Source organism: Apteryx mantelli, chromosome 1 (genome assembly GCF_036417845.1).
Source record: "Apteryx mantelli isolate bAptMan1 chromosome 1, bAptMan1.hap1, whole genome shotgun sequence".
NCBI lineage: Eukaryota > Metazoa > Chordata > Aves > Apterygiformes > Apterygidae > Apteryx > Apteryx mantelli.
The window spans coordinates 138,371,831-138,388,805 of record NC_089978.1 but is presented as its reverse complement, the minus strand read 5'-3'; the positions used below and the strand labels follow the sequence as shown (position 1 = coordinate 138,388,805).

General features: G+C 42.1%; 1 protein-coding gene across 1 annotated transcript; it reads right to left on the bottom strand.

The window, feature by feature from the left end:
- Positions 1–5,613: 5,613 nt before the first annotated feature.
- On the bottom strand, positions 5,614–9,107 carry FGF6 (fibroblast growth factor 6). Its single transcript, XM_013948739.1, has 3 exons — positions 8,768–9,107; positions 7,758–7,861; positions 5,614–5,790 (listed from the first exon to the last, which is right to left on the bottom strand). The coding sequence occupies exons 1-3, from the start codon at positions 9,105–9,107 to the stop codon at positions 5,614–5,616; spliced, it is 621 nt and encodes a 206-aa protein (XP_013804193.1).
- Between the last annotated feature and the right edge of the window lie 7,868 nt (positions 9,108–16,975).

Genomic DNA, 16,975 nt, shown 5'->3' with positions numbered 1-16,975 from the left:
ATCAAGCTAATGAAAACAGCACCTGCTGCTTCATATGGACAGCGGGACACCAGAGAAGCTAGAGCCTGAGTAAATGGGCAGATGATTGTTTCCTGCCAATGGCCTCAAGCCAGGGGACACAGAGGGCAGCCTGACTAGGGACAGGGAAGGGAGCAGAGACATACTGGGATACTCCTCTGCTCTGCTGTGGGTACAGCGAGAGACATTTCACAGGAGCCATTATATTTTCAGTGACAGCTCAGAGAACAAGGTATGGTGGAAAGAAGAGACCAGAGGGAGAGTATTAGTGCAGGGAGCTGAGAGAGGTGCCTTTTTAAGCCATTCAAATACTTTTTTGCTTAAATTGCATTTGCCCTTATCTGCTAAAGCTTCTCCTTCCTGACAAGCATCCCACAGCTTTATGGACCTGGGAGCAGAGCCTGGGTGAGCAGGAGTGAGCTGCCAAGGCAGGACACAAGTCAAAGTACTGAGGAAAGGGATAAGGTTGTCGTATCGCAGGACGTACCTTCAGGAACAGACACGCCATGACGTTTCAAATGGCTTGGGAGGAGGAAGGAAGCTTTGTGAACAAAGCAAAAAACAGGCTAAACCAAGATTTTCCCGTCTCTGGACAGTGACGTGGGGCTTAGTCACCAGCTTTCCTCCCCAACATTCCCTGGAGACAGTTCAGCTCCCTGCACTGGGAGCGCACGGTGGGGAGGCAGCGCAGGAGCTGTCGGTGTCTCCAGGGGCACCTTGGTGTGTCTGGCCCCCTTCACCTTTCAAAGGGCAAATTGCGACACAGGGAGCAGAAACTAACACCTTTCTGAGGGTGTTTTGTGAGGTGGCCGCACGTGGCCTTTCCCTAACACCTGCAGACATACCCCTTACTACATCAGCTATGCTGCTGTTTTGCTGGAGATGGATTGATTTACAGCAGTTTACATCAGCTGCAGGTTTGTCCAGTTGTTTCTAGTCACTGTATGTGGGCTGTGTGTCTTGTATGTAATATTTCATGTATTATATGTAATGATTTATGACTTTTGGTAAACAAAGGGAGTTATTACAGGGGAGCATGGGCAGCCAAAATGCAAATGTAGAGAGTGGTGTTTGGCCACAGTGCTGATGCTCTTACCCTTCTGAAAAGCTGCCAGCAGTCAGAGCCTTGAAGACATGTCTGCTCTGAAGTGTCATGCTGGCCAGTGGTTAAGCAGTGCACTTGGAGCTGGAAAGAGGCAGCAGATTCCCAGCTTTTGGTTTTTAATATCTGAGTTCATGTCCCCCAGTTGGGAGAAGCCTGCGATCATTTAGCTAACTGAAAGATTGATTACATGACAGCTTGGGAGCATAGGGAGGGAAAGCAACACCTGCCAACTCACTGAAATGTAGTGGAGTTTCCAATATCCAACTTTGAGGGATAATGAGGTGAAAATCTTCAGAGATGGCTGTAGAAAGTTGCCCTCCCAAGTCAATTCCAAGCAAGAAGAAAAAGCCGTTTATAAAAAGTTTTCCTTATTTAATTAAGGAGTGGATATGCATAAGAAATGAAACATTGGAGAGCAGAAGAGCAGCACTGGAACCTCCCCAGGTTAAAAACACTGAAATGTGGCCTGGTGACTATGACAGCTCATCCTTAATCAGATTAAAGTTTTATTATCCTTCTTTTCTGTGAAACTTCCAGTTTTTCCACAACAAGCATGACTCTCTATTGACTTCCCAGGGAAGAAGTCTGAAGGACTTCTACCAGTTTAAGTGTACCAATAGGTCCTATGATTCAAGAGGTGAATAAAAACTGTATTTTTTTCTGAATACAGCAGCTCTGAAGCAAGAAAAAACAACTGTTAATAGGGATTTGGAGTCAAAACACTGCCAAAAGATGTATAAAAGTTTATTTAATGAATACATTAAACTATTGTTCGCAGCATATATATATATATATATATATATAAATAAAAGCAATTTCACAAACAATTGGTTGGACAGTTTTGTGTTTCTTGCAAATTTACAGTCTCAATTGTGAGTCCATACTTAGTCAGAATACGAGGTATATTTTAGTGTCAAGAAAACAATATGAGAACTTTGGCATCATTTTATGTGCAAAACAAAACCTTGGAACTGAAATAGCTAATGAGGTATACAGTTACTCTTCTTTTCCAGTGTATGCATCTCTGCATGTTTGAGGATTATTTAAGAGCCTGATTCCATTCCAGTAAAGACTGATTTCTAATGGAGGTGGATTAGGTCTTAAATTATGGGATTTGCCTATGGAGAAAGAATCCTTGCAAATTGGTATCAACTCCATCGAAGAATCCCATGTGCAAAATATGAGAAACATAGGCCAGTATGGGGCATTCATCACAATGCTTTTAAAGCTTGTAGACCATTTCAGGACTGTGTGTTAATGCACAGTGAAATGAGATAATGCTTTGAAAGGGCCCACCAAAAAAACAATATGCAATAGGTTCCTTATTTAGACCTATTTTGGGATACTCCTTTACTTTCATGAGTGTATCTTTACATAGGCACAGAGTTATTCTTTTGAATAAAGTTTTACTTAAGAGTTTACAAGACCATGTCCATATTTCTTTTTGTAGCTTCCATATGATGTACATGCAGTTTACAAACGAGAAAGTAATTTTTCCTTTCTGAGCCAGCTCAGCAAATTTATCCTGAGCTGTGTAAAGTGAGGGGTGGTCTTCTCAAATCCTCCTTCTCCCGTGCAAGTGATAAAGGTACGAGGAGGAGGTAGAGATTAGCTAATCAAGCATGAGGCAGAACAAAATTGGGCCAACTCTCCGGCAAACTGCATAACTTCTGCCTTAATGCCTTAATTCCTCTTATGAATGTAGCCATGCATTTACTTAAGAAGAACCTCCATCAAAGTGTGTAACCAGTATAAAACCCCACAATGCTGCAGTACTCCAGTAGTTGTGCTGGAGGAATTTCCTGCTGAAGTTATCACTCCTGACAATGACATCATTTGTTGTCACTTCTGACAATGGCGTCATTCACTCTCATATTAATCAGGACTCCTGGCACTGCAGGAGCTTTTTAGGATTTCAGTGTTGGCTGGCATTATCTTGACATGTAATATAGAAAAAGCATTGGTGTGAAGAGTAACTTAGAGTGAATGGCAGGGCTTTCCAAATGCCCACCAAAACTGCATCCACAGGGGTCTGCAGTTCTTTACAAGTTCAGCCCAGCAGGCTACATCAAATCAGACTTCTTGTGACCTGATCTACTTTTTTTTTTTCACTGTCAACCAGCATGTGCAAAATGAAGTCAGTGAGTCTGATTCTCATCTTTTATGTTGACTGTCACATTGTTTATCAGTACTGGCAACAATAAATTATTTCAGACCACACTTGTTTAAGAGAGAACAGAGTTCATGCTAACCTAATGACACTTGTGTAAGCTGTAATCAGAAACAAACTTGTGTGTCAGCATCCAAACCGTAATTTCTTCTATGCCCATATACTCTTCCATCCTTCTTCAGATCTCATTTCAAAGACAATTAGGAATATAACACAAGGCTACAGATTATCAGCTAATGCATTTCAGCACAGCTTTGGTCTGCCTGCCTACACTGCTAGGGAATTTAGGTCAATGTAATTGTCTGATAACCTCTGAACTTCTCTCTGACTCACTCTCCCTGCTCAAAACATCCTGCTTTTTCTCTTAAAATGCAATTCTTTCTGAAGCAAACAGCTGCATATATTGTATATAGACGAAGTGTGTCAACTTGGCTTCTCCCTCCATGCTACAGGACCAGAAAACTAAGAATTACTCTTTTCCTTTGCCATACCCAAAATGCCCAGTTCACGTACAGTAAGCAGTACTCCGTTCTTTCTTCTCTTTGTTTTCACAGTGATCACAACTTACATTTGAGCAAAATAAATTCAAGTATAAATCACACAAAAGTAGCTGGAAAACTGTATCTTGTTTATAAAACAATCGTCTTGATGATTATTCAGAAAGTGTGGCTGTAGATACATCCCTGTAGGTACACTCCTTGGGACAAATCTTCCGCAGCTATAAAGTGATATGGTCTATATGGTCTTACCAGGCTGGTTTACCCCAGCTGAGGATCTGGCTCTGACAGCGTCTGTCATGCATGTCAGAAGGCTCGGGTTCATTACAAATAGACACCTTCTGCAAATAGAATGGCATGCCAAGGCTGGACACAAACACACTTCAGCTGGACAAGGGAGATTATCTTGCACTCAGATGTTCACTTCTGCAGCAGCAGCATGGCCCATCTGTGCTGAAAATGCTCATGCTCTGACATTGCGTTGAATCTAGTTTCAAATTTAGGAGCACACCACCAATGTAGGAATCCCAAGGCTTCTGGTAACTGACATTTATGGTGACTATTGACTTAGAGCCTCCTAAAATACTCTTCCAAAGCCACAGAGAATGTAGCTTCACTGATGATCTGGTGGAAGGTTATCAAAACAGTAAGGCAAAGGAGTTGTGCCATTTGTATGGCTTTTGGGAGACATCTGGGGAATATTGCACAGAGCATGCCATGTTTCCTTGGAACTGTTGCTTTGCAAGTGATAGAGATTGGGACTGTAGCATAAACTCCCCTACACCAACCCACGGAAGGCGTGCTTATATAGTCTCCTTCTTTCTCTGCCCCTCATACCTCAGTGAGTTATGATAGAGGAGAAACAAATATACTAAAAGCAGTAAATAGAAGTATTCAAAACAGAGAGGCTTTCTAAAATAACCCTTTGCTGAAGCTTTCATGAATTCCATGCATTTTACAAATTGCATCCTGCCGACCAATTCTACTTCTCGGAGGTTAATAAGGTTCAGCTGAAATTAAATATATTGCCTTTAACTATTTATGTTCTTTTATGTGTGTCTGTATATAAAGGCACCTGGGCATTTAGAGACTGGGATGACTGATGCACTGAAAATATGTAGCTACATAGATACACACTCACACACAGTGTGTGTGCATATATGTGTATACATACATATATATATTTATATGTTTATGCCAGCAACACCAAGTGAGGAAACCCTTCAGAATCCCACCTGAGCTAGAGGGGTTCTGGGAGAAGGACACTTTGCCCATGTGGAAATGGTGGTGGAAGTGACATGCTAGCAATCAAAATAAACCGAAGCCTTTAGGAGACAGGGCACAAGTCTGTGCAAGTAGCACGGCAGATGCAGGCAGATATTCAGCTGGGGTGAACTCCTGGAAGCTCTGCTGAGGTAAAATCATCTGAAGATTTGGCCCATGATATGTAAACAGCCCTCTATGAAGGGTTATTGTCTGAGGTAATTAATATTAATTAGTAAATAATCAATGATTGATTAGATAATTATCCACAGCCATTCGACATCTTCCGAATACTTTTCTCCCTTTGCACTCCAGCTTGCATTTTTATCAGTTCAGCACCAAAGAAGGCACACAGCCACATAAAATTTGTACTGAGTAGAAGAGAAGCACCACAATATTGCATATGCTATGTGATCTAGTACAGATATTCTTATCCAAATATACACATACATATATATATTTTTTTTCAATGAACAGTATAAATACTTTACCTGGGACATTATTCCCATGTGCAAAATGGAACAGTTTTTCCTGGGGTTTATCTTTTGTTTTGCTCATGTTCATATTCTGGGCAAAAAGTGGGTCACTGTCATTGCAGGAGAAACCTTGTTTCCTCTCTTCACTCTCCCATGTTTGCTGAGTGCTATGTAAGAGCCACGGTAAGCATTTGATTCATATGCATTGTAGTTATTGGGCAGCAAGGTTTCCTTGAATTTGCATTCATCTTGAAAGACAGCCTGCAGAATAAGGAGAGGGGAAAAAAGAACAAATCATATACAATAAATATTTCAGGAAGACCCAAGTGACTTTTCTTACTAACATTTTTACAGAAGAAGAGCTTGTTTTAGGGTGTAACAGGTGGTGCCGTAGTGTCTGTGTCCAACAATAAATCTCCTTCCTCAGTGCTAATTTGGTGTCAGATGAACTCAGATGTCACCTGTCCAGATAACGGACTGTGCACTTCCTGTGACAGAGCAAGTTAATTCATCATGAATCAGGTATTTCTCCATTTTCTTTGAAAGCAATGATTTATGTCAGCATCATGCCCTTTTGCTCCAATGACACAGGTTTATTTCACACCTCCCTTCTGCAAGACAGTCCTGTAATTTATAAAAGAATTATATGCTTGTTGTCAAAACCTTTGGTTCTCTTACAAAACTCATATTAGTATTATATCTTTCTTTTATTTAACCATTAGTGAGATATTTTATTTGACTGTCAGAGAGATATGCAGCAGGTTCTAAGCCAGGAAAACAGCCATATTTTTCTGCATGTCACATCACTTAACCTCGTGGAGAGGGAGTTAACTGGGAGAGAAGGTGCAAAGGCAAACGCAGAGCACTGATGAAAGGAGTTGCTCTAATTGCATTAAAAGGGAAATCAGAGTTATTCCCTGACGTCAGAGGCCTGGCATATGAATGCCACCAGAGTTGTTGTATTTGGACATCTTTGTAATACACCCATTCAACATTTATGAGAGTTTAACTTAGGCCACTGCATTGTGCAAGGGAAAATGAGTATCTATTACAGCTTTCTAAAATGTATTTAAAAATAAGCAAGATTGAACTGAAACTGGGAAAAAAATTTCAAAAGGAGCTCAGGGGCCAGACCCCACATTTCTTTAGAAAGACCAAGTCAAGCAAAGCATTTGGGCTTGCAGCACTTTTTAGGTGCTTGAAATTAGGTATAAATGAAAGAATACTCCTAGACTGGAGCCTTAAAATGTCCTACTTTCATCATCTGTGTGAGTAGGGATCAGTAATGGTTACAGATCCTTCACAACATTTGGTATTTTATTAAAAACCTGAAATGCTTTGCTGATATTACAGCTGTTTCAAAAGAAATGATGTGGTTGTTTCTTGACAAAAAAAAGATGAATGCAATCAGTTCCATTCATTATTTTGAGATAGACTGTTTTTGCTTACTGCCAGAGCCAGCCCCTTTCAAACACGCTTTCAAACAAGTGTTGTTTTCTACTGAATATCAAGAGAAGAAGCATTGCTCAGGACTCAGAGATTAAATTGCATTCAGGCAGCCTATCTAGCACTTTCTAGATGAGGATGGTGGTGATGATGTTGTTAGTAGCTATTACTGGTTTTTCACTCTTTGGGATCTGCCCCTTAAAACATCCCCCTGCACATATATGGACATTGTAGGGCACACTTCTTATTTATTCCTCATGGTGCGCTTGTTTTCGGTAGGGGGAGGCATGTGATCGTGATTTTATTAATGGAAGCTAGCACAGATAAGCTCTAACTGCACCTCTCCCACACACATGTGCATGGGCACACATACACACAATTTGCCTTTTAGGGTTTTTTACAGAGCACATCCCCTCCCTTCATGTATAACACAATGTTGGCATCAACAAAATGCAGCCTTACAAGAGTGTGTTTGCAGCAGTGAGCCCTTCAAAGATGAGAAAAGCTGTCTAATTAATCTGAACTATTTGCAGAATACATCCATATTCCAAGGATGCTCCAGTATCATCTTCTTGGAAAGCTTTACAATAACAGACCTCTAACAGCCGTGTCACTTGCTGCATTGAATAGCACCAATGACAGCAGGTTGGGCAGGCTCAGTGTAATTGAAGGACTATTTTCTCTGCTTGAAATCAGAGATTTCCAGGAGAAGTAAAAAAAAATACTCAGGACCTTTGTAGACTTTGCTAAAGCCTTGAAAAATTATTTGCACTTGTACTCACCGTTCCATATAGCTTCCCTTTGTTATTCATTGCGATGAAGAGAGCACTTTTCACACCAAACAGGCTAACAATACCTCTCTCTACAGTGGATATTTCAAAGAGACCTAAAAGGGCAGAAGTTCAGTGGCAGTGTTATCACAGAATTTACAGCTAATCAAAGGCATTTTACATATAATTGATTTATTTTAAAACCCTAGTGAATATATCATATTTTATTTATTAGAATTCTCTCTCTAGTCCAGAATAATAAAAGTACACAGAGAAGATCTTATTTTTTTCCTACATGCCATAGGGCTTTAGAATAACTTCTCTGCAATCGTATTCACATGCTATGGATCCTTTTGCTCTCAGATCTATCAAATACTGCTGGGCTTTCTAGTATAGCAATAATTTCTATCTGGTATGTTATAATTACAGTGTGTTTGTGATTGAGCTCTAAAGAAGGGTGCCTTGCATTTTGAAGTCCCCTTTGATATCTTAGCTGCAAAAGATTTTATAAACTGCCCTCTACAGGAAATTCAAAACCATAGTGCTAATGCTTTGATTTTAATCTTACAGAACAGCACCCTCAGAACAAGCAAACCAGAAATAGCAAAGCCTTTTGGTTATGGAGTGTACCCAAAGTACTAGTAGGCTAGAATTCAGAAATCATGCTTTGGCACTGAGAGTTCAGTGAGACCCTCCAGAATTCAAAAGGCAAACAATAAGGTGAGGAGTGCAGTAAATGCAAATGCAGTAGAGAGAAAGTTTGCTACCTGGTTTATCTTTTCTCATCTGTGCAGTAAAGCAGAGTAAAAATAAATTGGTATCTAAATTTGTCCAAGCATTTGTGACATGTTTCAACCTGGAGGGTTCTAAAGTTTATTGATCCTGGCGACTTCTAAAAGGCAACAGATCTGTCAGAGATTAATAAAATCAAGTAATAACATTTGCATTCTATGAAGGGTAATTACTAGAGTTCACAGCAATTAACTGACATCTATTCTATTTCATCTCTGGAAGCAACTCACTGTATCGGTTTTCACTGTGAACTCCGCTTATCCTTTCATCTGGGAGGATTTGAAGGTGAAACCCGATGCCCACGTTGCAGTAAAGCCTTCGCTGCCTCTTGATTCCTAGCAAATAGTCACTCTCCCAGTTCACATCTGACTTCTCCCCTGACTTCCCAGCAATGGACCTGGACAACAGAGCCTGCCATCCTCTTTCCAGTAATGTGCCATTAGTTCTGCTTACAACTGGATATGTTGAAGTAATCCCGGCTAGAAAACCCAGGAGAACGAAAGCAGGCAATGTCCGGTGAATGCTGGCTTCGCAAGACATAGTCATGAGAAGTCTTTGTGCAGTGGCCATCCAGTTCACCTCCTGGGCATGTGGTCAGAATTAATGGCCCTAAAAATACCACCCTTCTTGTTTTCCTCCCTTCAGCATGGTGGCAGAGGCTTATTTTTGGAAAGCAAATAGAGATTGCTGACATGAAACTAAAGCCTGAGAGCAGTTGGGTTGGAAGTAGAGACAGGCCAGCAGGACTCAAACTGGTGCGGACCATGTTTTGTAGATCCTGCTTGCTGGTGGGCAGCCTTAGCTATATTTGACTGACCCATCTTTATAGTGCAGGGGCTGTCCCACCCCACATCATCACTCTGACATCAACAGCTCACCAAAGGTAAGCTTGCCATGACTGTAACACTAACTTGCTGTCCTCCTGGGCTGGCTGAAGTTTGATGAATGCTGTCATCCAAGACCAGAGGCAGGAGTGAGGTTTCATTGGCTGTCAAATGCAAAGGGACCAGATTGGTTGGCTAGTCAGAGGTCTCACAGATGACTTCCTTATTTAGAGAAGAAGGTGTAAAAACAGTTATGGACCTCACCATTGAGCAATGAAAACTTTGCCGGTCACTTCCCTGGCAGTGTGATCACTGAGTGTATGTCAAGATAGTTCAATATTTGGGGAAAATCGGCTTTAAGTGGCTCTGGTCTTTTGAACACTTTTACAGGTGCACAATTGTATTTGTTTTTGCAAGACAAGGACTTAGGTAATGCACTAAAGAACAAGAGGAAGGAAAATGGCCACTCCTCCCTACTGTTTCACTGTCTCTTTTGCTTAAGCCCCAGTGCTCATGTTCTGTAATAATGTATGTGCATCTTCATTTTTCTCTCCTTCCATTTGCTCAGTGTCCACCTCATTTCCCACTGATGCTATTTTAGCTTCTTTGGAGCTTGGCAAATCAGACTTTTGTCTTAATTAGTTTTAAAGGGCTTATTAATACATTAAGAGGAGAAAAATGGCTGAGTTTTATGCAGATATTTTTGCGAGTAATAAGTCTGGCAGCTTTTCACAACCGCTGAACTTGGGTAGTCTATGCCATTTGAGAGGTCTGCACATTAATAAGGAGAGTACCTGGAAGCGTAATTGAACTGGACACAGCAGGCATGGCATACAGTTTCACATGAACAGAGGTGTAATATGAGGCCTTGGATGCTGCAGGCACTCCAGCAGCAGCACAGTGAGCAGAGAGAAGGTAATAGCAGCCTTGAGGCAGGTGAGCAATTAGATTCAGTGATGTATAAAATACTGCTTACTCTCTTGAGAGCAGCTCAGCTATAAAAAGACTGGGAACCACTGGACCAGACCTCAGCCTGTGCCAGGTGGGCATTTCAAAGCTTCACTGTCTTTGCTGAAGCAGCATTCAGGTTATCTTTTGCTCACAAAGAAAACTTCAGATCCCTTTCTCTGCTGCCTTCTGCTTTATCTCATGATTTTTCAACTATGCAAAGTGAATATATAATTTTTAGTAAGGAATAATACTAATATTTTACACCCACTTAGCTCAGCTGCAGCATCTTTGTGAGAGGCCAGGATCAATGAGAAACAAGGACCACTATTTTAGAGATGGAGTACTGATTTACTCAATTGAGTCTCAAGAACTGCTCATTCCCAGTCCACGTGACTTTTAGAAACAATACTTACCCTCTCAGAGCCATCACGGTCTCTAAAATATGCATTGTAATATTTACTTTCTAACTGCTTTTTTTTCCCCCCTAGAGAATGTTTAAAGTTTAATTTTGCAATTTGTTCATAATCAGTCTCTTTTTCCTAAGAGGAAAAGCAGCATGCAGCTGCTGATCAGCAAGCATCACAAACCAGCACTTGGTATTTTCACAGGGTCAGGGAGGAAGGTGCAGAGCTGGCTTTCCATCACTGTCTTTCAGCCACCTGTGTGTCTTTGTGTCTGGTTTGGCAGGCCAAAACACAGACTAAAACTTTTTCTCTAACTTTTTCTGGCAGGTCTACCACTGCAGATTCCCAATGAGCCGCTCTGATAGCTAGAAGCAGAGGAGCACTTTGTGTGTTCGTATCCTGGAGGATCCCAGCACCCTCGGTCCTGCCTGAGCTTCTCCCTGCAGTAGAGCAGAGGCCGATGGAAGGAGGCCTGATTGTGCCAGCTGAAGGTCCCCACATCCTGAGAGCACCCTGAAACACTCTTGTAAGGCACTGAAGTGGGAGTGGCGTAGAGCAGGGGACAGCATCCTGCCTTCAGTTGCTTGCTGAGTGGTTGGGACTGGCATGGTATGGAAAGGGTGGCCAAAGTACTGGCTTACAAAAATCAGAACTTCTCTTGCTTTTTCTGGAAACCAAAATGAATGGCTGAAAACTGTGATTATACTGGGACATCCAGCAACCCAAAGATAGAGAATCTTGGTCGCTTGCCTAATTCTGAGTGTTGTGCAGCTGAGAGGTGATGTGTATACTGTAGTCTTGTACTGCCCAGCAATTCTGCACTCTGGCCAAAATGAGTCTTGAACCATCCTGCAGTTTGATCTGTGGCCAGCAGGTTGCTGAGTTTTCTGTGTATTAGCAAAGTGGTCTGAAGATCAAGTGTCATGCTTTTATTTGGAACTATAGAGCTTGGCCATGTCCATATGAAAAAGTAAGTTCTAGAGTTCCTGATTCAACTAGGCAAGCCTTGTCTCCTCTTAAAGATGTTTCATTCTGATTAAATTTGTCCTCTTAGCCCATGAAGTAACTGTCTCCAGAAGAGACACTGTAATCTTTTGATTTGCTAGAGAGGACATTGTCCTAGCATAATGTGGCCAGCGAAATGTGGAAGGCATTGAGGGAGACAACAATAGCATTTGGAGCTAAATAAATCCTGCAAGCTCCAATCTGGTGAAAATTTACCTCAGCAGTCAACCTCCGCTTACTTGAAATCAAGACCCAGGATGACAGTGCTTATCACCTAATTAAAGCAACAGGTTTTGATTGCCAGTATTTTAGTACGATATTAAAATAAACCCTCTTTGGAACACAGCAGTACAGATCCATTTTCAGATGGTCTAGGAAAAGCCAGGCAGCCAAGAAGTAATGTGATATAGATGCAGACCACATCTTTCAAAAATGCTTCATGACTTAGGCTCATAAGTTCCATTTTCAAATCTATTAAATGTCTCTCCCTATTTTAAAGCCTGGAAAGAGCAGCCCTTCATTCAAAAGCAGAAGGTCAGACTAAAATTGTTGACCTTGCTTGTGCTGAAGAGCCAGGCTGGTGGTGAAACAGAGGAGAAGTGAAATTGCCAGGTCAGAAATCTGATTGTTTTGCCAGGCCAAGTATTTGGCTCTGGATAACTTGCATAACTTGCCAGCCCAAATATGACCATGGAGTCCAGTCAGTGTCTTTAAGTCAATGGAATTTGTTGCAGCAAGATGACCAGCACTTAGAGATTTGTAACAAAATTATTAAGATTAATATGGATGAAGTATGTCTGTATGAAAGCAACAGAAAAAACAATAGAAGAAGGGTTTCAGGAATGGCCCATATTGATGACAAAGGACACGACTGACAGCAACAAAACTGGTGAACACTGGCATCAAGATCAGGCAGCCCATGCTGGGCCACAGCTCAGATGACTAGTCCACGGAAGACCTGCTAACAGGAGGATGGCAATGAGTTTATAGCGCACTACCCTGGTTATTCCTCCTCCTGTTATCCCACAAGGGAGGCAGATTTGTAGCCACAGAGATACTCAAAATGAATAAATCAGACAAGGGACAGCAACCTTGTTTAAGGCTCAAGGGGGCTGAAGCAAGTGAGATGCTGAGGCAAAAGTTTCATCTCATAATAACTTTTGATTCCTTAAGCATATAAAAGGCCTGTTCAAAACTAGTTTGTCAACACCAGTCAAGAGGAACCCAAGGTATGTTGTGAAGTCTTGACAGCAGGTGTCCCTTGTCTTCCATGTCATCTTGGTGCTTGTGAGTCCAACAACTTAGAAAGTTGTTTAAAATAAATAATCACTTTCGCATTCCAAAACAAGGGTTGTCCTTGAGTTTTAATATGCTAATTTCCTACAGGCAGGCACAAATGACAGAACAGTTCCCCTGTAGTTTTTGGAGGGAAGAGAGAGCAAGGATCCACTCTCAAAGGAAACCAGGGAGGCGTTAGGAATACATGGATGCTGGCTTGCTTGGAAAAAAAATCTTGGGTTATTTCTTATTCATATTCAGTTTATATTCATATTCCAAAGATGGTATGTCAGGCACAGACATGCCAGTCATACCCATTTTTTTCTTCTCCTGAGGAGTTATCACAGAAGCTAGTTCACAGGGACACAGGGTAACTTTGCTATGTTTGCATACAGACAGGATTATGGCAAATCTTACTCCTTACCACAAAAACACAAATTCTTTCTTGAAGCAGAACTGTTCTTGACGTACCACTATGTAACAGAGCAGAACCTGCATCCTTTATATTTATAGTTTCATTCAAAAGATCTGCCACAGGTTTATGCCTGTTTAAAGTTTGGTATAGAAACCCAGTGGCAGGAAGCCCTCCAGGAAAGGAAATTGTGCTTCACCTTCTCTCCCACTCTAGGGACTGGCAGAAGAAGGTAGGTAACCTAGCCTGCAGAATTGGTTGGTGCTTAGTAGGAAGGGGGACAGCCAAAGCAGCTCATGAGTGCACCAATTTCCGTGAGACAGAGCAGTGAATCCATGGCAAACCTCCTGACTCCCAAGCCAGCACTCTGCAGACCAGCCCACACTGCCTCTCTCATCACCTCCTCAACTGTTCCCGTTCTGCAAGGACAAAGTCCGAGGACAAAATACTGAGCTTAAAAAAAAGAAGTGACAGCCACCAGCCTCCACAGAGATCTGTTCAGTGTTATTTATTAGAAGAACGGAATGTCATGGAACAAGTTTAATTAGATATTAGTTTATTATGTGTATGGGTTTCTCATTACAGCAGGAACCGGGACACTGCAGAAACAGGGACACTAAGTGCCCCATTCAGGTAGCATCATTTTTAGGAAAACAAAAATAACAAACTTTTGGTTTTGGTGGTGGTGTGTTTTTGTTCAAGAGGCCATGTGGCCACATCTCTGGGTGATCCCTGACTCTGGAAGACAGCCAGATGATTTGCTGTAATCCAGGACTGAAGGTTAAAGATAGATAAATTCTGTCATCATGCTAATGGCCTATGCCATAGTCAGTATGCAGGTGCTAAGCAGAAAAATTAATGCAAAAACATCTGACAAAGACGCTGATCAGATGGGTTGGTTTATTCAACTATGCATTTATTTTGCCTGATAACAACTTGCTTAAAATAGCGAATTCAGCAGTGAGGCAAGAAGCAACACCGTGGAGACTGAGTTTGGGAATGACAGCTTAGTGAGGGCCATGATAAGGTGTTCTTTGTCACTGCTAACAAACCCAGCTCTTGCCTAAGCAGAAGACTAGCAGACCTTGTAGGACTCGAGATGGGATGGAAGGTTGAATATGTAGTACCAGAGAGGAAAAGATAAAAAACAAATCTTGTTGCTGCTGAATGTTTCTGTAAAATAAGAGTCTCTGATTTTATGATTGTAAGTTGAGAGGCATTTCTCTCAGAGCACTTGCTAGGTAACTGCGTCTTCCTTGTTCTGTGTAATGTTAGCTCAGGTGATAGCTTTCTCTTGCATGTTGACACAAGCAAATTTGGCTCCAACACTTTTATCCCTTCACTGATACTTGTTCAATTCTCAATCTCTTGGTCTGGGTCCCTCCTCATATTTGAAAGGAGAAGTCTGAATCCCAGAGCTTTTGTGCTTTTCAAGTTTTACAAATAATAATGCAGTCATCTGAGCTTTTTCTTGGTTTTGTTAAGCTTTTTCTTGCAAGGTGGGTAACACTGAAGGTCTGAAGCTTGGACTCCAGCTTTGGTAGTAGTTGTGAGTTGCTATTTAATTTCCATAGGGAAGACCCTGTCTTTGATCTCTCTCCTCCCCAACATCCATTCCGTACTCCATTGACCAGGTAGGAGAAAGTAGGAAGATGTTGGGTTGATGTCTCCCAGACTCCTGACCACAGCTACTTGTGGGTGGGAGTGAAACTCCTCAGACCCCACCTACTCCACAGGGAGTAAGGTCTGATCTTTAAGTGGAAGAGAAGACTTGCAGCCAAGTCTAGCAGACATTTATAGCACACAACTGGACTGCCTGCTGTTCCCTGTGAGGTGAGGGAAGGCAAGTCTACTTCATGTGTTGTCTGTAGTCACCAGAGATGAGGACTTCAAAGTTACATAAGGCAGATTGGTGTGTAATTCTTGCTCTTGTGTTGCTCATCCCCAGGGGAAGGTTGAATGAGTTACTGGGCAGTGTGAGTCATTGCAGGGGTCAATATGCAGGGCCTCCACAAGGAGAGGAGAGGAGAGAGCAGAGCCTGGTTCTGGGGAAAGAGTCCTTAGGCCATTTGGGATGGGAAACAGCTCTATATTCAGACACTGGTGTGAGGGTGACTACATCTGGGCTAGTTCTGTGCACTGAGGGTCTAAACTCACAGTGCAGTCAGCAGGGATCTAATTAATACAGTCAAGGAGCCAAGTGACTGACCCAGGTGACCAGCCAGTAGGTGTCTTCTTTGGGGTGAACTGAAGCACTGTCTGGACTGCTACCTTCATTGACAAGGTCTACATGTAACAGGAGCTGAGACAGATAGAGAAACCTAAATGGAAGTGTCTCTGGAGCTGAATCCCTGCCCTGGTTCCCAGCAGCACCTCTGGCAATGGAGCAGCGAATAGGCTGCAGATAAAGGTGTGTGTGCTGGTTACCACCAAGGCATGTTGTGCGGGATTCAGCAGCAGTTCTTCAATAGGGAGAACATGTTTGGAAATCTTTTGTACCTCTCTCCCAATGGCACAGAGGTGTTTCTCAACCAAACTCTGAAAACAAATCTCAAGCTCATACTCCGCAGTGCTGCAATTCTTCACATGTATGTGTCAGGAAGCTGTTTCACCCACAGGCTGCAGTACCTTGGAGATCTGGTTGGGGTTCAAAGACCATCTTCCTTTGTCTTGGGTCACAGCAATTGCATATTGGCAAGTTTATTGGAGACTGGGGCTAGAAAAGATTTAACATTGCACTTGGGAGAAATTTTAAAAGGGCAACAGGAACCCAGACTGAGCTAAGTGCCCCATACAAGGTTTCTGAAGCCCCTGGCTTCTTATGTCAGCTGTGTGTGCTTCCATGTTAAAAGAACAGCATATGATTAAGCTGCCCAAGGCTACCTCGGCAGGAGGAGCTCAGGGCCACAAGAACAATTTACTAAAAGTCTCAGTCAGCCACCTCTCAAATGCTCAGTGATGCTCTGAATGCACTGTGTAACTAGAGCAAGAAAAAGAGAATGTTCAAATGCTTTATGTTTCTGAAATTAAGTTTAAAGAAAAATTACACTCCATCTCCCTGTGGCTGTCTCTCTCATGCCCATTGCAGCTTTCCCTGTCTACACCTTGTTGGGCAGAAACACCTTGTTTCTCCCTTGGGCGTTTATTTGCTTTCAACATTGTTCTGCAGTGTGTCTATCGTGGTACCTGCAAGCACAGAGAGAGCAACCTTGTAATAACTCATATAGCCAGGAAGATGTGTAGCCTGTCAGCCTATATTGATGAATGAACTCACCAAGTCTTCTTCCCCATGAAGCTTCTCTGATTTTCTAATCCCGCTGAGTAACTAGTGAGTTGCTCGTGGACTCAAGACCCCAAAAGAATATCTTCAAAGAGAGAGATCCCACACCATCTCCAGCTACCTGTTCCCATGCTGCACCATTACATTTCTGTCTCAAAATTATGGAGGTAATGGTATTTTTTTTTTCCTTATAGCACTTGGTCCTTAAAAATGTCCAAAAGCTTAACATGGAATGGAGAAGCAAATGCTCTGCCTTCAGTCCCTAGAAGTATAAATCAGAGAGC